General features: G+C 42.8%; 1 protein-coding gene across 1 annotated transcript in view; it reads left to right on the top strand.

The window, feature by feature from the left end:
• xrcc1 (X-ray repair complementing defective repair in Chinese hamster cells 1) overlaps positions 1-21,635 on the top strand; it is a 42,151-nt gene that overhangs the window by 10,013 nt on the left and 10,503 nt on the right. Inside the window, exons 11-14 of the mRNA XM_056286323.1 lie at positions 708-824; positions 16,792-16,879; positions 17,662-17,755; positions 19,598-19,643. Of these exons, the coding sequence (XP_056142298.1) occupies positions 708-824; positions 16,792-16,879; positions 17,662-17,755; positions 19,598-19,643 (345 nt within the window). The remainder of the gene's footprint in view (positions 1-707; positions 825-16,791; positions 16,880-17,661; positions 17,756-19,597; positions 19,644-21,635) is intronic.

Here is a 21,635-nt window from a genome sequence, read left to right as displayed (position 1 = left end):
GGAGAAGGACAACAGCTGTCTAAGCGTAAACCAGTGGTGATTCTGTATATGGCAGGAGTGTCAGAACAGTTGAGATTCATATTTTCCAAACAACATGTCTTGGTTGCTTTCAAACAGTAAAACACGCTGCGCCAGAAATGAGTTCACCCCAAGGATCAGGTCCCCCAGCACAAACGGAGCAATATAGTCTGGGGTACAGTGCTGTATGCTAGAAGTTTCACAGAATAGTCGTCTAGCATAGTTGTAGACTCAACTGTGATTTTAGCACTGTGCAGTAATAAAGCAAGAGCAGTGCATCTCCAGCAGATATCCAGCTGGGGGCGCTGTGTTTCCAACAGATTTGTTGGAACAATCACTTTCTATGTTATGCCATGTTAAATAAACAGAATTTAAGGTATTGAAAAGGAAATCCAGCAAGTAATATACCTGCATTTAAAAAGGTTTGCTAGAAAGAAATTTGGTACCATCACATGTACATTACATTACATTACAGTCATTTAGCCGACGCTTTTATTCAAAGCGACTTACAATAAGTGCATCATTTAACGTAGGAAATCAGGGGAACTACTAGTCATCAGAGGTCATAAGTGCATCTTCTCTCTAAACAAGCATCTAAGAGCAAAACCAGTGCTAAAGTAAAAGCATGTAGAGTGATTGCCCATGGCATCTCTTTAGTAGTTAAGGTGTGTGTGTGTGTGTCTTTCCAGCTGTGCCTTTGCCAAAACCCCCAAGTACAGCAAGGTTAAGTCAGCGGGGGGCATCATTGTGCGGAAGGAATGGGTGACAGACTGCCACCAAAAGAAGCTGAAGCTCTCCCACAAGAGGTAAAGAAAGGAGAAAGATGAGGAGAACCGATAAGGAGGTACAGTGGGGGAAATAAGTTTAACACGTCAAGCTTTTTCTTTATTAAACATTTCCAGTGCATCTATTTCACATGAAGTTAAGACCAGACATTGGTATTAACCCAATAAGGCAACACAACAAGAACACATTCCAATAAGTAAAAAAAAAAGTTATGTTCATTTGTAACACTAAGGGCCAAATGTAGCACAGGAATGAATATGCACAATTTCTACACTATAATATCAGTCAAGATAAATCTCAATGTACAGGCTGCGTCTATTGGCAATGGTAATGTTAGGTACGCTCAAGGAGGATAGAATAAACAAGGACGAGGTTTTAGAAAAGCAGCATAACAATTAACATTTATTCACAAGCAATACAAGTAAGTATTAAGATTTTAGTGTCAAGTACACTTGTATAGAAACCATCAAAACAAATTGGACAATAGAAACGCGTACGAACGAGAGCCAATGTTCTGTCCATTCCCAAGTGACTGACTGAGTTGTGGGGACCTTCAAGGGCCATTTCTCTATTTCGAGGGGAGAACTAGCTGGTAGAAGGGCTCACCTCTGTTCATGCACTTCCTGTACAGAACACCATTGTTTACCACAAATTGATCCATCACTCTAAGCAGAACTCTGCTGGGATAGCACTCACATCAGTGGTGAGATACTCTACTATGACAGGTGAGTGGCTGCCCTCTTCAAATACTGGAGCTTTGCCTAGCTCATGTCTTCGGGAAACAGCTTTGTTAGCATCTTTGGGGAAGATGGGTTCACTCCTTTCATTCACAAACCTTGAAATGAACTGTTTCACCCTGTCATCTTCATCTTGAGCACTTAGACCAGTTTCCTCCGCATCATGTGGATGTCTGGATAACCCATCAGCATTTCTCTTGCCAGCTCTGTACTGTATGTTGAAGTTGAAGTTAGACAGGGCAGCGAGCCACCGGTGTCCTGCAGCGTCGAGCTTGGCAAACGTCAAGACGTAGGTCAATGGATTGTTATCAGTCATGATGGTGAACTCAGCTCCGTACAGGTAGTCAAAGAATTTATCTGTGACAGTCCGCTTGAGCGCTAAAAACTCAAGTTTGTGGGTAGGGTAACGCCGCTCACAGTTGGACAGGCCTCTACTTGCATAAGCGATGACTGTCATCTCACTGTCTTGTTCTTGATAGAGAGCTGCACCGAGTGCATGCAGGCTGGCATCATCAGTATGCAGGACATTTGGTTTCCTGGGGTTGGTAAAACCAAGGACTGGAGCAGTTGTCAACTTCTCTATAAGTGCTTTGAATGCATTTTTGCATTCTGAGGTCCATTTTCCATCCAAGGATCATTTTAGGTCTGAGTTGGAGAAGACCTTGGAGCTTTTGGACTTCTTCCAGGGTGGAAGGTAACCAGAACTCAGAGTATTTAGAGGTTTGGTGATTTTTGCATAGTCCTTGACGAATCTCCTATAATACCCAGTGAATCCTAGGAAGGATTTCAGCTCACTAATGTTGTTTGGCCTGGGCCAGGTTGTCAGAGAGGCGATTTTTCCAGGGTCAGTTTCCACTCCATTTTCCCGAGACTACATGGCCCAAGTACTTGACTGACTTCTTGAAAAAGTGGCACTTTTCGGGTGATAACTTGAGACCAAACTCCTCAAGCCTGTTGACGACATGCATAAGGCGCCATTCATGTTCTTCAAGTGTGTCCGAAAATATGATGAGGTCATCGAGGAACACCAGAACTTCTTTGAGGTTGGGAGAGCCCATGCATTTCTCCATGACTCATTGGAAGGTTGACGGAGCATTTGTGACTCCCTGGGGCATCATGTTGAATTCCCAGAAACCCATGGGTGTGACAAAAGCCGTTTTGTGCTTGTCCTCTTCAGCCATTCCACCTGATAGTAGCCAGACTTTAAATCACTTCTCATGCCCAAATCTAACCAATCTGACCAACAACGGCAAATGAGTATTGGAGGCAGAGGAGGGCGGGTCTTCACAGGACATGGGTGGGAGACCAAGGCATAATCGTATGCATAAGCACACTTGGCCAATAAAGTTGATTCTGATTCTGATGTGTGTATGTGAGACTGTGCCTTGTACTTCTCCTTGAGCAACATCACAACCTTAAAACATATTGGTAATTCAAAATGAAGAGAACTATTGATTTTATTTTATTTTTGTCAAGAAAAATGCTGCAGTGCCTGTTACAGCGGTCCCCAGCCCCGAAAGGCCAAGCCCAGAGCGGACATCATCGGCTGAGGATTTTTAAACAATTGAGGTTGTCGTGACTTCTTGAGTGTGCTGTGATTTAAATAAAGAAAAACATTTATCTGCACCTTTATTCCCGTTTACAATCATTTACATAATGTGTTAGGAAATAACCAATGTGTATGGGAACCGACAAAAAAGGTAACATTTAAAATGTATTATTGCTGTGCCAAAAGGTGTGCAAAATTTGGGTGTACCTAAATGAAAAATTAGGCGCACCAGTGCAACCAATGTAGAAAGTTAGTCTGGAGCCCTGGCTTAGAAGAGTAGGCCAAATTCCCTCTGAACGCTGAGATTCGGTTCTTCGTACAGGAAGCATCTTGAAGCTATCGTTGCAAACAAAGACTTCTCCAAGTATTAAATACATTTCAGTTAGTGTGTTCAATATTTTTTCTTGTCACTCCAGTTGAATGCACATAACTTTTTTATTGATTGGAACATTGTGATTTCTTTAGCTATGTTGCCTTATTGAGCTAATACCAATGTGTGAGCTTAATTTCATGTGACTAGCTGCTCTGGAAATGTGTTTAGTGAAAAAAATGTTGATGTGTTGAATACTTATTTCACCCACTGTATAGTGGTTTGAGAGACTGCCTCCAAAATATGAGGGTCATAGGTCGGATGTAAGAAAAAAGCCATGTTTCCTGTCTCAACACTGACCAGTAAAGCCAGACTAAATGACTGATAAAAGGTGATTCTAAAGTGGTAGCCAGAGAAATTCTCTTTCTACTTGCCCTAACCCCTTTCTATGTGCCTAACCATTTGTCCCTCTTAAGAAGTTGGGGACCAACTGCAGGGGGCCACATGAACTATTTAGCATGCCAGAGTCTCGTTAGTCCCTGGAATAAACCAAGCAAATCACTGAGAGCAGCTGTGCACCACCACCACAGAATCATTGGAGCTATCTATTTGTCAATCCTTTCTGTAATTGTAACTTAAAGTTGTAGCTTAAGAGTTCACAGAAACTGACTGCAGATGATTAATTTCGGGATGGCACAGGGACAGTCGGGAAAAAGTTAATTTCGAGACCTGGTCTTGTCTCAGAGATACTTGAAAAGGGATGCTTGGCAACACTGGCTCCCATAATTTATGCTTGTACTCTGTGTAGTTGGCAAATGAGGAGTGTTTTGTGTATCTGTTGGTGGTCGCTCTAACACGATTACCCCCTGCCCCAACTGACTGCAGACTCAAACCTACAGTCACTGCCCTGACACTAGAGAGCCATGTATATGTACCGAGCACAAGAGGAGAGACGGATCGGCTGAAACCTGAAGTTTAACATCTACATTAAAAGTTTTAATAGTAATTGAATATCACACAAAGATGATGAAATTAGCCTCGTCTGGTGACAGAACAGCTACCACTCATTAACTCATCCACTTAAGCTGCGCTATTACAGGACTGATACTGACTGAACTGAGGCATGCACTCAGTAGACTGCAGCTCTCCGCCAGGCGTACGTATCTCCCCTTCTCCGTACACGCACACACGGACAGAAAACCCAGTGTTTTTCCTGCCATTATAAGACTTTTGCCCAAGGCGACTGAATGGGAAATATGGGAGAATTTTTTTTTTAAAGGCAGCTAAAAAATTACCTCATCAAGCCAAAAAAAAATCTACCTAATAGAAACCTTTTGCCTGTCAGTCTGTGGATGCGCAGCCTCCATGGTGGACCCTCGCACGAAAGTGACCAATTCAAGTCAATTTTATTTGTATAGCTCCGTCTAATATGAAATGACAGAGGTCAGGCTGTCATAATTTCAAAGCCCATATTAAAAGACATATGAGTTTAACTGTTGTGGTTTTCGTGATATAAAATGAATGATGGCAAATGGCTATTCTGCTGACTGGCTTTCATTCACTCTGAAGCAATGAAACAATGGTAAGACAACACAGACTGGCAATAGGAAATGTTTTGTTGTGGCTACTGAGATGATTTCCAGCTGTAATTGATAGTCCTACTCTTGAAATTGTGTTTTTATAGTGTAATTTTAACTCTGGCATTTCTGCATGGTGGTGAAGTGAGTAAGGTGATTTATTGTTGGTTCATCCAGTGTTCCTCCAGTTCTCCTGTGCTGAGCTCAGCAGTGAATGATCTGCTGGCTTGTGAAATACAATCGACTTCTCATTACCCGAATACATAATATTTTGGTTTTGACAGTATCGCTGCCCGAGCTGACTCAGCTGTAGATGTGAGTCACGCATGTGCACGGTTGACTCGGAGTGGGCAGTGACGGAAAGCAGCGTTGGTCGAGCGAGCTAGAGAGGGAATGAAGAGACGGAGCGGCGATAGCGAGAACAACCATGAAAGGGTCTTCACCATAGTCATAACTGTGCACAAATCACTCGCGCGCGCACACACACATGCACACGAGACCAAACACACAATCCCTTCCGGGCTACTGCCTGGTAGAGATTAAAATCCCACAACGGATATGCAAACTCGCTCCATCCAGAGAACATTGTAAACTTGTTTGCCGTCTGCTGTGATCATGTTTTCAACCCAGCCAACTCCAGCAGCACACTAATGTTAGAGCCCATCACACAGGAAACTCTGAATGGCTGCAGCTCCAAGGTCTGCTGCTATCGCTCCTCATGAATCCATGCCTGCTGAATAATGCAGGCTAGCCAGCTCATCTTGTGTAGCGCAAGGTCCAAATTAATTGGAATTTGGGGTGGAAGCTGTTTTATGTTTTTTTTTTTGCCCCCTTTTCCTCCCCAGTTGTACTTGGCCAATTACCCTATTTTCTGAGCTGTCCCGGTCTCTGCTCCACCCACTCTGCCGATCTGGGGAGGGCTGCAGACTACCACATGCCTCCTCCGATACACGTGGAGTCGCCGGCCGCTTCTTTTCACCTGACAGTGAGGAGTTTCACCAGGGGGACGTAGCACGTGGGAGGATTATGCTATTCCCCCAAGTCCCCCCCCCCCAAACAGGCGCCCTGACCGACCAGAAGAGCCGCTAGTGCAGCGACCAGGACACATACCCACACCCAGCTTCCCACCTGCAGATACGGCCAATTGTGTCTGTAGGAACGCCTGACCCAGCCGGAGGTAACACAGGGATTCGAACTGGCAATTTTCGTGTTGGTAGGCAACGGAATAGACCACTACGCCACCCAGACATCCCATATTTTCTTTTTGTGAATTCCCCTACACTTGTTGCTTTATTATTATTGTGTCTGGTTTGAAGACAACTCGGTCTCTGCAGTCCTGCTCGCACCATACCTCCATTACAATGGCAGCCAGTATCAACTTCCATGGGGTGTTCCCACAATCTGGAAGCAGGAATCCTTTGTCTTAGATTATTGAAACTCAAACCCTTAAAAGATCTTAAATCAAGTCGAACATTGATTTAGCATTTTAAGTCTACATACAATTTCAGAGGTCAGAAAATGTTGTGATTTTGTGCTGTGCTATTCTGGTGACAGGACAGTGCATGTGAAAGTATAGACCCATCTTAAAGGTGTTCCATTTAACTCAGACAGCCACATCTATGGTAAAGTTGGATGGAGGGTTGCACAGATCAGTTGGTCCTGTAACAGTAGAGCAGTGGTAGCATGACGTAAGGTGATAGATAGCATGACATAAGTTGGTAGCATGACAGAAGGTGGTAGCATGACAGAAGGTGGTAGCATGACATAAGGTGATAGATAGCATGACAGAAGGTGGTAGCATGACATAAGGCGATAGATAGCATGACAGAAGGTGGTAGCATGACAGAAGTTGGTAGCATGACAGAAGGTGGTAGCACGACATAAGGTGATAGATAGCACGACATAAGGTGATAGATAGCATGACAGAAGGTGATAGATAGCATGACAGAAGGTGGTAGCATGACATAAGGCGATAGATAGCATGACAAAAGGTGGTAGCATGACAGAAGGTGGTAGCATGACAAAAGGTGGTAGCATGACAGAAGTTGGTAGCATGACAGAAGGTGGTAGCATGACAGAAGGTATGGTCATTTTGGACAGGGTGGAACGTAGTCAGCATGCACACTGCTGGTGTTCTTCAGCAGCACAACACGGCATCAGTCTGCTGGGGTCTGGGTGTGTTGCCGTAACAGTCCAGCGTGGAGCTGCTCACAAACCCGTGGTTTGCGTTTCTCGGTAACATCTTCGGCAGCAGTTACACTCATCAGGAACATTTATTTGTCATTTCATCCCATGCACCTGTGCACATGAAATTAAACGAAATATCGTTTCCCCCAGCCCACAGCAATGCAACACAAAGATAAAAACACATCCAGTCTACAAGAACACACATATCGAAACTACAAAAACTACAAGAACACATATATCAGAACTACAAAAACTACAAGAACACACATATCAGAACTACAAAAACTACAAGAACACACATATCAGAACTACAAAAACTACAAGAACACACATATCAGAACTACAAAAACTACAAGAACACACATATCAGAACTACAAAAACTACAAGAACACACATATCCAAACTACAAAAACTACAAGAACACACATATCCAAACTACAAAAACTACAAGAACATACATATTCAAACTACAAAAACTACAAGAACACACATATCCAAACTACAAAAACTATAAGAACACACATATCCAAACTACAAAAACTATAAGAACACACATATCCAAACTACAAAAACTACAAGAACACATATATCAGAACTACAAAAACTACAAGAAAACACATATCAGAACTACAAAAACTACAAGAACACACATATCCAAACTACAAAAACTACAAGAACACACATATCCAAACTACAAAAACTACCAGAACACACATATCCAAACTACAAAAACTATAAGAACATACATATTCAAACTACAAAAACTACAAGAACACACATATCCAAACTACAAAAACTATAAGAACACACATATCCAAACTACAAAAACTACAAGAACACACATATCCAAACTGCAAAAATTACCAGAACACACATATCCAAACTACAAAAACTATAAGAACACACATATCCAAACTACAAAAACTACAAGAACACACATATCCAAACTGCAAAAATTACCAGAACACACATATCCAAACTACAAAAACTATAAGAACACACATCCAAACTACAAAAACTACAAGAACACACATCCAAACTACAAGAACACACATATCCAAACTACAGAACTACAAGAACACACATATCCAAACTACAAAACTACAAGAACACACATCCAAACTATAAAAACTACTAGAACACACATATTCAAACTACGAAAACGCACATATCCAAACTACAAAAACTACAAGAACACACATATTCAAACTACAAAAGACTACAAGAACACACATATTCAAACTACAAAAACTACAAGAACACACATATCCAAACTGCAAGAACACACATATCCAACTACAAAAACTACAAGAACACACATACTGAAACTACAAAAGACTACAAAAACACATATATCCAACATATAAAAAAAAAATTTTTTTTTTCACTGTCCAAGAGAGCAAACACCAGGATGACAGTGAAATTTTTTCTAAAATGTTTTCTCATATTTTTGTATTTTTTCCTCATTCTAATGTAACTGTAAAATCCAGTTGTCACAGAATGGATTTGGAAGCAGGACCGGGTGCATAAAAAAAGGTTTTGCTCATGAATTCACAATTGAAAGTAACAAAGCTGCAGTGATTGGACTAGTCTGGACAGACAGTGTGCATGGCAGCATCAATATGAAGGGATTGAGGAGAGTAATGTTGACACTGACTAAAAAAAAAATAAATAAAAAGAAGACTTAAAAAAGTAATTGGTAATCGGAAGTCAGTAACACAAAAAAATAAGGTGGCACGGTGGCACAGTGGTTAGCGCTGTCGCCTCACAGCAGGAAGGTCCTGGGTTTGAACCCCATTGTTGTCCAACCTTGGGGGTCATCCCAGGTCGTCCTCTGTGTGGAGTTTAAATGTTCTCCCCGTGTCTGTGGTGGGTTTTCTCCGGGTGCTCCGGTTTCCCCCACCATCAAAAGACATGCATGTTAGGGTTAGTACTCCTGTCTGTGTCCCTGACCGAGGCATGACAAGACCAACTGGAGTTGGTCCCTGGGTGCTGCACGATGGCTGCCCACTGCTGCTAGCTACACAGCTACGATGGCTTACAAGCAGAGGAAGAATTTCCCCACGGGGATCAATAAAGTATCTCAAAATCTCTCAAATCACAGACTTTAACAAAAAGAATCAGCCATGTTCTCTCATCAGAGCCTGTCCATCAACAAATCTTTAAAACAAACCAACTGGAATAAGCATAGCTCTTGTTCATCATACTCTGACAGTCAGTATCAAATTGTTCACAGCACCCCCCCCCCCCGCTTTCCCAGACGTCATGATGCATGTACTGTCCCAGCCCCACTATTGTGTGGCGTTTGGAGTGTGCCGCTTTGATGATGTATCCGTTATTTAACACATGCATCTGCCATGGGTAATTAAAGAGACCACTTGCTTTGATGAGGACAAGTACTCAAACAAACACGCACAGTCATTCTGTCTCCTTTCTGCACACAAACAGTAGCTTCTCTAGCATTCGTATGCAAATACACAACTTCACTGAGGCCGACGATGTTACAATGTTACAGTTTCATTTACCACATGCTTTTATCCAAAACGACGCACATGTGAGAGTTGATACAACACAAGCAAGGATCTAGTCAGGAGACGACAACGCAAGTGTCAAAAAACTAGGTTCAAGTCCCATAGGACATAGGTGTCAACAGGCAGTGCACAAAGGCAATGCATAGAAGCTTTTTTTTTTCCACTGTCATCCATCCCCAGGTACAATACAGTCAAGCTCTGTTCTCGTTATATATACACCCTGAGAGCAGGATAAGTGGTTTGGATAATGGATATATATATATATATATATATATATATATATATATATATATATATATATACTCACCGGCCACTTTATTAGGCACACCTGTCCAACTGCTCGTTAACGCACATTTCTAATCAGCCAATCACATGGCAGCAACTCAATGCATTTAGGCATGTAGACATGGTCAAGACGATCTGCTGCAGTTCAAACCGAGCATCAGAATGGGGAAGAAAGGTGATTTAAGTGACTTTGAACGTGGCATGGTTGTTGGTGCCAGACGGGCTGGTCTGAGTATTTCAGAAATTGCTGATCTATTGGGATTTTCACACACAACCATCTCTAGGGTTTACAGAGAATGGTCCGAAAAAGAGAAAATATCCAGTGAGCGGCAGTTCTGTGGGCGAAAATGCCTTGTTGATGCCAGAGGTCAGAGGAGAATGGCCAGACTGGTTCGAGCTGATAGAAAGGCAACAGTAACTCAAATAACCACTCATTACAACCGAGGTATGCAGAAGAGCATCTCTGAACGCACAACACGTCGAACCTTGAGGCAGATGGGCTACAGCAGCAGAAGACCACACCGGGTGCCACTCCTGTCAGCTAAGAACAGGAAACTGAGGCTACAATTCGCACAGGCTCACCAAAATTGGACAATAGAAGATTGGAAAAACGTTGCCTGGTCTGATGAGTCTCGATTTCTGCTGCGACATTCGGATGGTAGGGTCAGAATTTGGCGTCAACAACATGAAAGCATGGATCCATCCTGCCTTGTATCAACGGTTCAGGCTGGTGGTGGTGGTGTAATGGTGTGGGGGATATTTTCTTGGCACACTTTGGGCCCCTTAGTACCAATTGAGCATCGTGTCAACGCCACAGCCTACCTGAGTATTGTTGCTGACCATGTCCATCCCTTTATGACCACAGTGTTCCCATCTTCTGATGGCTACTTCCAGCAGGATAACGCGCCATGTCATAAAGCTCGAATCATCTCAGACTGGTTTCTTGAACATGACAATGAGTTCACTGTACTCAAATGGCCTCCACAGTCACCAGATCTCAATCCAATAGAGCAACTTTGGGATGTGGTGGACCGGGAGATTCGCATCATGGATGTGCAGCCGACAAATCTGCAGCAACTGCGTGATGCTATCATGTCAATATGGACCAAACTCTCTGAGGAATGTTTCCAGTACCTTGTTGAATCTATGCCACGAAGGACTAAGGCAGTTCTGAAGGCAAAAGGGGGTCCAACCCGGTACTAGCAAGGTGTACCTAATAAAGTGGCCAGTGAGTGTGTGTATATGTATATGTGTATATATATATATATATATATATATATATATATATATATATATAAAACTTTGTTAAAAGAAACACTCAAACTCAACAAATGAGCAAAAGAATCCAGTGAGTCAAGTAGTAAATTCTTTATGAGACAGTACAAGCCTGTTTCATGCCATAAGCAATCATCAGCTGTCAATGACAGCTGATGATTGCTTATGAGCTGCCCAGTTGGTCAAGTTGGTTGCTCATCAGCTGCCAAGTTGGCAACTTGACAGCTGATGAGTGCGCAACGCATGAAACAGGCTCGTACTACTATGAATTAAGGTTTTTTTCCTACATCTATCATATAAGGTCCTGGGTTCAAACCCCGGGTTCAGCAGGTTATTTCATCCCACAACACAAGCATTATGACCAAGACACACACCCCCTCACCACAATCAAACACCTCCAACTGCAACTGCCTTACTAAGGCATCGTGTCCTCTAGAAGGAAAATGCCAGACAGAGGGAGTCATCTACCAGGCATTGGTGACAAGAGAAGACAACTGCAATGTGGACACTTCAGAAATGAACATGCAAGAAATGCAACGGTCTTAAGCCGCCACATTTGGTCACTGGTAGACAAGAATATTAGTTACTCTGTCTCATTGAAAATCCTTGCAAAGAGTAGTGCATATTCAGTTAGGGGTCAAAAATGTAACCTGTGCTTGGCAGAAAAGTATTTTATCATTTGCAGACCTGATATGTCCACCTTGAATAATAGAAACGAATTGGCCACAAGCTGTAGACACCGAAAAAAATATCTCCTTTGTAACTATAAGTAAAACGTCTTTATTATTCTCCCCGCCCCCATTAGATGATACACATATGATGTTTATTAGAGTTTTTTTTTTAAATATTTTAACTGCCTGTCCTTCCCACTGTGCCCCAACACCACCCTGCTATATAATTCACATAAATTCTCTTGTTATATTTTTAATATATGCCATTTCAACAGTGCCCTGGTCCCTAAATGCTTTTCAAAACAAGCCCGAGAGACTTGTCAGCTAGTGGGCTTGTACTTGTTGTCTCAACTACAGGTCCTAGACATCAACGTGGGGCTATATAGAGACAACGGGCTGGCAGTCTGCAACAAACCGGCAAGAGAAGTTGAGAAAATAAAAAATAAAATGTGTAGTATATTTGCAAACAATGGACTAAAATTTACAATTGAGGGTAACAAAAAACAGATTGACTTCCTCGACATCTCATTAGACCTTAAAAATGGCACATACAGACCTTACATGAAGCCCAACAATATACTGCAATACATCCACAGAGAAAGCAATCATCCGCCCTCCATTTTGAAAAATATCCCAGTGAGCATAAACAAAAGACTCGTGTTTATCATCCAGCGAGACCATCTTTAACGAAGAAGCCCCCCCCATACCAGAAAGCCTTGCAAACATGTGGATATGATTTCTGACTTATGTACAATCCACCACCAATTAGCGACAGCCAGCAACAACAACAAAACAAGTGCAGCAGAAGGCGGAACATCACCTGGTATAATCCTCCTACAGCGACACTGTGTGGCCTCTAATATTGGAAAACAAATTTTCAAGCTTTTGGATGAGTGCTTTACCCCAGACCACCATGGGAGGAAAATATTCAACAGAAACACAGTCAAAATGAGCTACAGCTGCATGCCAGATGTTCAGCAGGTTATTTCATCCCACAACACAAGCATCATGGCCAAGACACACACCCCCTCACCACAACCAAACACCTCCAACTGCAACTGCCGTACTAAGGCATCGTGTCCTCTAGAAGGAAAATGCCAGACAGAGGGAGTCATCTACCAGGCATTGGTGACAAGAGAAGACAACTGCAATGTGGACACTTACGTGGGATTAACAGAGGGCCTTTTAAAATTAGGTTTAACGCCCATATGAGTAGCTTCAGAAATGACCGTGCAAGAAATGCAACGGCCTTAAGCCGCCACATTTGGTGATTGGTAGACAAGAGTATCAGTTATTCTGTCTCATGGAAAACCCTTGCAAAGAGTAGTGCATATTCAGTTAGGGGTAAAAGATGTGACCTGTGCTTGGCAGAAAAGTATTTTATTATTTGCAGATTTGATATGCTCACCTTGAATAATAGAAACGAATTGGCCACCAGCTGTGGACACCGAAAAAATATCTCCTTTATAACTATAAGTAAAACGTCTTTATCACCCCCCCCCCCCCGATTAGATGATACACTTATCACATTTATTAAGAGATTTTTTTAAATATTTTTAAAAATATTTTAACTGCCTGTCCTTCCAACTGTGCCCCAACACCACCCCAATATATAATTCACATAAGTTACCTTGTTATATTTGTAATGTAGGCCATTTCAACAGTGCCCTGGCCCCTAAATGCTTTTCAAAACAAGCTCCAGCCCCATTGGTTGTAATGTTTTCTTCACCTCCATTGGTTGCTGTGCATCATAAGTACCTACCCCATTGGTTGTTATAGTTTGAATGTTTCCCCATCTGATTGGTCGCTGTCCAACGAAAATTAGGGGCGTGACGCTGGGCAACGTAAACTGTATGATTCTTTGTTGAAACACATTAGCAGCTGATTAGTGCGAGACGCACGAAACATATATATCAACACGGATACAGGAAAAAAGTTTTAATGCATCGCATTAAAACTTAAAAAAAAAATAATAAGAAAGGGATTATTATATTCAAAAAACATTGATGATGATGTGATGTGATGATGATGTGTGTGATGGCCCTGTGATGGACTGGCGGCCTATTTAGGGTGTCTCCCCGCCTGCCACCCAATGACTGCTGGGATAGGCTCCAGCATCCCCATGACCCTGAGAGCAGGATAAGCGGTTTGGATAATGAATGAATGGATGGATGGATTCTGTTGTAAGCAAAGCAGTGTAGTGAATTTTTCTCTGTTGTCTTTATTCAGTCAGAGAAGATCGAAAGGTTGATGAAAGTCTGGGCTTGTGTGTGTGTGTGTGTGTGTGTGTGTGTGTGTTTGTGTCTGTGTGTGCGCATGCGCGCACATGCTGGCTGGCACATAATGATCCAGCACATTGGAATCAACTGAGCAGATTTGTCCTGAAAGGCCGGCTCTGCAGCAGGAGCACAGTGGGAAGAAGCATGTTCTATTACAGCAACTCAGACAGCTGCTCCTTTCTTGACAGTAACGATTAGTTAGGGAAAATGGCATGATTGGTGGTTGAGACCTTTTGAAATCTCACTGTGAAAGGGAGAAAAGATTTTCAATAGACATGATGCATTGGTCTTTCACGTGACAAACCCGTTCAACTTTGGCATTGAGAGAAATGACCTGAAGGACACTCTTGGTGTGCTGTTTGAGACCATGTGTCAAGGTCATTGTACCATCAAGGACCTGTTGTTTGCCATAATGACCGAATTGATTGTGCCGGCAGGAGTTCAGGCAGGAGGTAAGACAGGCACTGGGTGGTAGTGAAGAGTTGCCGGATGGCTGGGCAACCACTGCAGAAGTAGTGAGAGAGACAGCTAGGAAGGTACTTGGTGTGTCATCAGGACAGAGGAAGGAAGACAAGGAGACTTGGTGGTGGAATGAGGAAGTACAGCAAAGTATACAGAGGAAGAGGTTGGCAAAGAAGAAGTGGGATAGTCAGAGAGATGAAGAAAGTAGACAGGAGTACAAGGAGACGCAGTATAAAGCGAAGAGAGTGGTGGCAAAGGTCAAGGTGTATGGTGAGTTGTATGACAGGTTAGACACTAAGGAAAGAGAAAAGGACTTGTACCGATTGGCTAGACAGAGGGACAGAGCTGGGAAGGATGTGCAGCAGGTAAGAGCGATCAAGGATAGAGATGGAAATGTGCTGACAAGCGAGGAGAGTGTGCTGAGAAGGTGGAAGGAGTACTTTGAGGGGCTGATGAATGAAGAAAATGAGGGAGAGAGAGAGAAGGTTGGATGATGTGGGGATAGTGAATCAGGAAGTTCAGTGGATTAGCAAGGAGGAAGTGAGGGCAGCTATGAAGAGGATGAAGAGTGGAAAGGCAGTTGGTCCTGATGACATACCTGTGGAGGCATGGAAATGTTTAGAAGAGGTGGCAGTGGAGGTTTTTAACTAGATTATTTAACACAATCGTGGAAAGTGAGAGGATGCCTGAGGAGTGGAGAAGAAGCATACTGGTACCGATTTTCAAGAACAAGGGTGATGTGCAGAACTGTAACAACTACAGAGGTATAAAGTTGATCAGCCACAGCATGAAGATTTGGGAAAGAGTAACAGAAGCTAGGTTAAGAGGAGGAGAGGTGATGATCAGCGAGCAGCAGTATGGTTTCATGCCATGAAAGAGCACCACAGATGTGATGTTTGCTTTGAGAATGTTGATGGAGAAGTACAGAGAAGGTCAGAAGGAGTTGCATTGTGTCTTTGTAGATTTAGAGAAAGCATATGACAGGGTGCCGAGAGAGGAGGTGTGGTATTGTATGAGGAAGTCGAAAGTTGCAGAGAAGTATGTAGGGGTGGTGCAGGATATGTATGAGGGAAGTGTGACAGTGGTGAGGTGTGTGGTAGGAATGACAGATGGGTTCAAGGTGCAGGTGGGATTACATCAAGGATTGGCTCTGAGGCCTTTCTTGTTTGCAGTGGTGATGGACAGGTTGATGGACGAGATCAGGCAGGAGTCTCCATGGACGATGATGTTTGTGGGTGACATTATGATCTGTAGTGAGAGTAGGGTGCAGGTTGAGGAGAGCCTGGAGAGGTGGAGGTATGCACTGGAGAGAAGAAGAATGAAAGTCAGTAGGAGCAAGACAGAATACCGGTCAAATTGGACGGTTTAGAGACAAAGCAAGAGAGGCAAGATTGAGATGGTTTGGCCATGTGTGGAGGAGAGATGCTGGGTATATTGGGAGAAGGATACTGAATATGGAGCTGGCAGGGGAGAGGAGAAGAGGAAGGCAAAAGTGGAGGTTTATGGATGTGGTGAGGGAAGACATGCAGGTGGCTGGTGTGACAGAGGAAGACGCAGAAGACAGGAAGAAATGGAAACGGATGATCCGCTTTGGCGACCCTTAACGGGAGCAGCCGAAAGTAGTAGTAGTAGTGGTAGTAGTAGTAGATCGAATTGATTGAGCCCATCTTCATTATAATGTCACATTTATTGAGTCAATTACTTCATCTACAACAGTTTTTGCTATTGTCTCTTTTTATGAAGGGAAATCTACCCTGAGGCAGATTTCAGATGTTGTTCACCTCAAATCTACAAAAAATATTAATGCCTCTCTCCTGGCCAGAGGTTAAAAAATACCCAAATATGTATGTAGGTGACTCATCGTCATCATCACTCTCTAATGAAAAGCCTTAATCTCTCCAACTTCAGGAACTATGATTTCCTCTGCTGGTTCACATCTTCATGTGAGGATGTTGATGAGGAAAAAATAATGTTTAAATATCTGTATGAAGTAAAAGAGTTTGGTGTTAGGATAACTTGTTGGAACAGAAACATAGTTTGCTTCTCATATTTTCATGTGGTTCTTTTAAACTGACTTTTCTCTGTCTTCTGTCAGTTGGTCTCTAACTTCCATCCGCCTACAGGTATTTAATGGATGGTGCAGAGTCCAGTTCAGAGGATGAGATGGACGTGGATGACCAGAGTGAGGAGGAGGAGAAGAGGGGCGAAAAGGTAAACGTTGTTACTCACTTCAACAGAACTAATACCATCAAATGAATAAAAGCTGTTCATCTGCCCTGATTATATCAGGAGGTCTGTCTGGTCAGTTAGGTGATACATTTTACTCCTCTGTACCTGTGAGCTAACAACAAAAATCACAGTTTACAGCAGATTTTCTAGAAATTGTCTGTTAATTATTGAACATTAACGTTAATGAACAATTATCTGATTACTTTATTAATTAGTCTAATGCCTGCTTTTCAAGCTGCTGTTTATCAATCAATTATTTATTTCTTATCAATATCGCAATACAAAAAGTTGTGATCTAATAAAATTAACAATGAATCCTGACATAACCAATCCATTATCTGCATACTGACTAAGGTCTGTCACTGGTCTGCTTAATGTCGGTAGTCTCAAACGGCCCATGTCACATCTTTTTATAATACACATGTGAATAAGTTAATCGTTGTAAAATCACATTTCGATGGCCTTACACATACGAAATAGGTAGCGATTGTACAGAAAACGGCTTGTGTTCTGTTACAACAGGTGTCTGAAATTCAGATTTGACCAGAAATGTAAAGTGCTTTGAGTGGCTGTTGCAGCTAGAAAAGCGCTATATAGAATGCAACTTGATTGATTGATTGATAACACACATGATACTGGTCTTTCCAGCACAAATAATGCATCATAGCCATAAACTAACCACGACAGGAATGTACAAAATCTGTACTCCTTCAGTTCTGACAGGATGCTGAAGATTCTGAATGCTCTTTCCAACTTTCTGATAGACCCCACAGAAACAGGAAAGACAAGTCACCCCCAAAAAGACGCTGGAGGTGGAAGGGGATGAATATGGGGACTCCACAGATGTTGATGAAGCAGGTTTGAACTGAGTTTTGCTGTACTGTATAGTAAGTCACATTCAGTCAAGTCAGTGTCCAACATCAGCATTTTCACTCCAGATACACTGTAGATGTTCCCCACATTCCAGAGACTTTGCACGGGACGAGAGTTGGTTACTGCAGAACATAACAAGCTTGATGAGCGAGCAGGTTTTTTTTTTTTTTTTTAAATTTCTTCTCCCTTTTTCTCCCCAATTGTATCCGGCCAATTACCCCACTCTTCAGAGCTGTCCCGGTCACAGCTCCACCCCCTCTACTGATCCAGGGAGGGCTGCAGACTACCACATGTCTCCTCCTCCACCGTTTCTTTTCACCTGACAGTAAGGAGTTTCACCAGGGGGATGTAGTGCGTGGGAGGATCACGCTATTCCCCCCGAACAGGTGCCCCAGCTGACCAGAGGAAGTGCTAGTACAGCGATCAGGACTCATACCCACATCCAGCTTCCCACCCGCAGACACGGCCAATTGTGTCAGTAGGGACGCCGACCAAGCTGGAGGTAACAGGGATTTGAACTGGCGATCCCCGTGTGGGTAGGCAATGGAATAGACCACTATGCTACCCGGACACCAGAGCGAGCAGTTTTACTCTGCTGTATTGGACTGAAAAGACACGATATGACTGTGGGTACTTTCAAATTGTTCCTCTCAGCTGGCTGACTACCTGAGACATAGATGAGGAAGAGGATGAAAAGACATGCAGTGAGGTGGTCTGTCGATTCCACAGAAGGTTGAGACAGGAAATGGAAAGATGACTGCTCAGGTTAGAAGCACTTGGAAATGGGGCAGGACAAGACACTGTGGTCAAGGTTGAATTCTTTTTACAATATTACATTTTGCGTTTTAGTTTCAATTTTTCTTTAAGTTGGCCCAGTATTTGTGGTGGAAAATTAATAATAGATGCTTTTGGTACAACCTTGAACTTGTGATACTATAGGCCCCCTCCAACCATTTCCCTTCGCAATCATTTTGGACCTGCCATTACCTCACAGTAGCGAAGCACATACAGATGTAAACAAGCTGATGAGGATTTGTGTATTTTATCTGTAGTGCTAAGACCTAGGGGCTGAACTGAAAATGGCTGTGAAGCCAAAGAAGTGATTCGCTGCTTTGGAGTGAAATAACGTAAGAGGTTGGTGGGGTAGTCTTTGCAGTAAAGCTGGAGAGGATGAGGGCAACATAGAGAGCAACAGGATTGGCGAACAGACCCAGCTTTCTATTCAGCACTTGGAGATGCATGGGATCGACAGGTCCACCATGAAAAGGACAGGAATGCTTTCATGTTGCTGAAGAGGAACAGAGGACGGAAATCAAGATGCGGGGACTTGTGCATGATTCTCATTTCTATGTTAATGCAAGGCCAGGAGTAAAGTGCCTCGGGTGAATTAGCAGACACAACAAACACTGACATAATTGCTTTGCATTCCAGTGAAGAGCAATAAGAGGAGGTGATGATTCGCTCCAAGAGTCTTTTAGTTTGGAGTTTTCTTCTACCTTTCCTTCATCTGCTTACAATCTTATGATATTAACAAAGCTACCAACAAGGAGACAGCCCTTTAAAATGCTAGCAGTCGTGGTTTGTAAAGATTTGCCCCTGATTTCCACCGCTAATAAAGGAAAATCAGTGCCTTAAAATCTTAAAAGTATGGCACCCAGATTCAGTCTGATGCTTGACAGGAAAAATTCAGAACTGATCTAATGATCCGACCAAGCCCAGAGAATAGTTACATCTGCATTGGTAAACTAGCTTCACAATGGTGCTGGTCATTTGAAATACCTGATCGTAAATTGCAGTGCGATGTTAATTTTGATTTTTATTCCACAGGGGACGATGATGAGTCTGCCATGGACACTGAGGACGAGCTAAAGAGGTAACGTTGTATAAAACCATGGCCAAGGGGGGCTCTGCACCCACTTCCTTTTTGAGTCCGTTGTTCATCTATGCATCCCCTCCTTTCTGCTCCCATAGTATAACCCTTACAGCTACTTTCCCTTTCAATGGGCAAAGGATGGTGAGGAGGTGCTGATAGACAGAGACAGAACTCTCATTGAAATTCATTAGGAGCAGCTGGCAGGTTTTGGTGAGGTGCTGAATTTCAGAATCAGAATCATGTTTATTGGCCATGTAGGTTTGCACACACATGGAATTTGACTCTGGTTTCATGGCTCCCTCAGTGTACTTAACACAGAATAACAACACTACAGTACTACAGTCTTCACATATATACACAAGCATTGACTTATACAGGTGAAATAAGAGGTGATGAGGTGCAGTGGTGCAGAGAATATATCAGAGATGCTGAAATACATGTTAGCAGGTTACTTACATACATGCCTGAGATAGATGTACATGACAGAGCGTACCAGTATACGTACAATGTACAGTACAGTATATACAAGATGTACAGTACAATATATACAACTTGTACAGTATATACAACATGGTTGGATTTGACAGTGTTAAGTGCTCATTTGAATGACAGCCTGCCGAAAGAAACTTTATATCTGGTTGTTTTGGGGTACAGTGCTCTGTAGTGCCTGCCAGAGGGGCGGAGTTTGAACAAGCTGTGACCAGGGTGTGATGGGTCTGCAGTAGGGGTCGACTGATGCCCCCCCCCCCCCCCCCCAGGGCCGATACCAATTATTGGTACGTTATGGGGGCCGATATTTGGGGCCAATATTCAGTTGCAGTAAATGTAAAAAATGTTGTGCCAAAACCTACAGCAACACAAGGCTGCCGTTAAATGAACATATGTTTGATTGAATTTTGTGTAAAATAGAAAATATTTGAAAAAAATAAAGTGCATGATGTTCAAGGCACTAGATTAAAAATAAATAACTTCCGAAAGATAAAAATGGAATGAATTAAACAGCATGGACAGCAGGAAGTAAACTGATCAAACTGAATAATTATAAAGTTAAAATAACTCCACATAAAGTGGTTAAAGTGCTCCCAGCAGGCTTTGACTGAACTGAGTGGAAAAATGTACATTAGTGTCATTATGTTCTCTTCCTCTTATCTTTAAAGTGCTAGTTGGGGTGTTTTGAGGTGGGGTGTATGAGGTACTCATATGAGGTATTTATCGATAGTCAGTGTAGTACCTGCAGTAGATGGGAGTCTATGTGCTCCCAGTTTGGAGGTTGAGCAGCAGTAGCCGACACGGAAGTTGAGGAATGGGACTTGGACAAAACGCATTCTAGCCTCTTAAGAAAAGGCTCACCTAAAGAAATAAAATCCGTTTAAGTGTGCGCTATGTTTTGAATATTTTCACCACTTTATCTTGCCGTCAGACGGCCGGCCCTCTCGTGGAACTACTTTCTCTCACCCGCAGAATGTCCGTATTCCTTCGCATAAGTGCGCCTATGCAGCGCACCTTATTACTCCGCAGATCAGCAGAATCAGACGGACGTTCTGCGGTTGAGAGAATGTAGTTCCGTGTGAAAGGGCCGACTGACACGTTCATGCACAACACTGACAATAAGACTCTGTATGTGACTAAAATATCACACACTCGCTCTTTTCTTTGAGGCTGGTTTCATTTGAAGGTGAAGCACAGCAGTGGAAAGTGTGTTCTCTGTTTGAACTGACAAGCTGTTGTCCAGTTCATGTCGGACCGACGTCGTGCTCTTTGGTGTGGGTGTGGGAGGGGGAGAGAGACGGAGAAAAGAACCTTATGGAGTGAGTTTTGTAACTAACGTTATGGCATGCTTTTCTTACCAACCAAGCGGGTGTTATGGCCTCTGGCATGCTCCTCTTACCTTAGAAAAGTGGTCGGACTCCTCCATGCTTCTCTTCTGTGTTGGTGTTGTTGGAGTGAGTGTCGTGCTGTGCTTCAGGAGAGTGAAAGCTGCGTCGGAAGCGC

This window comes from Lampris incognitus, chromosome 9, assembly GCF_029633865.1.
Source record: "Lampris incognitus isolate fLamInc1 chromosome 9, fLamInc1.hap2, whole genome shotgun sequence".
NCBI lineage: Eukaryota > Metazoa > Chordata > Actinopteri > Lampriformes > Lampridae > Lampris > Lampris incognitus.
Note: the sequence above shows the minus strand (reverse complement) of the source record. Positions and strands in the feature narration are given on the sequence as shown.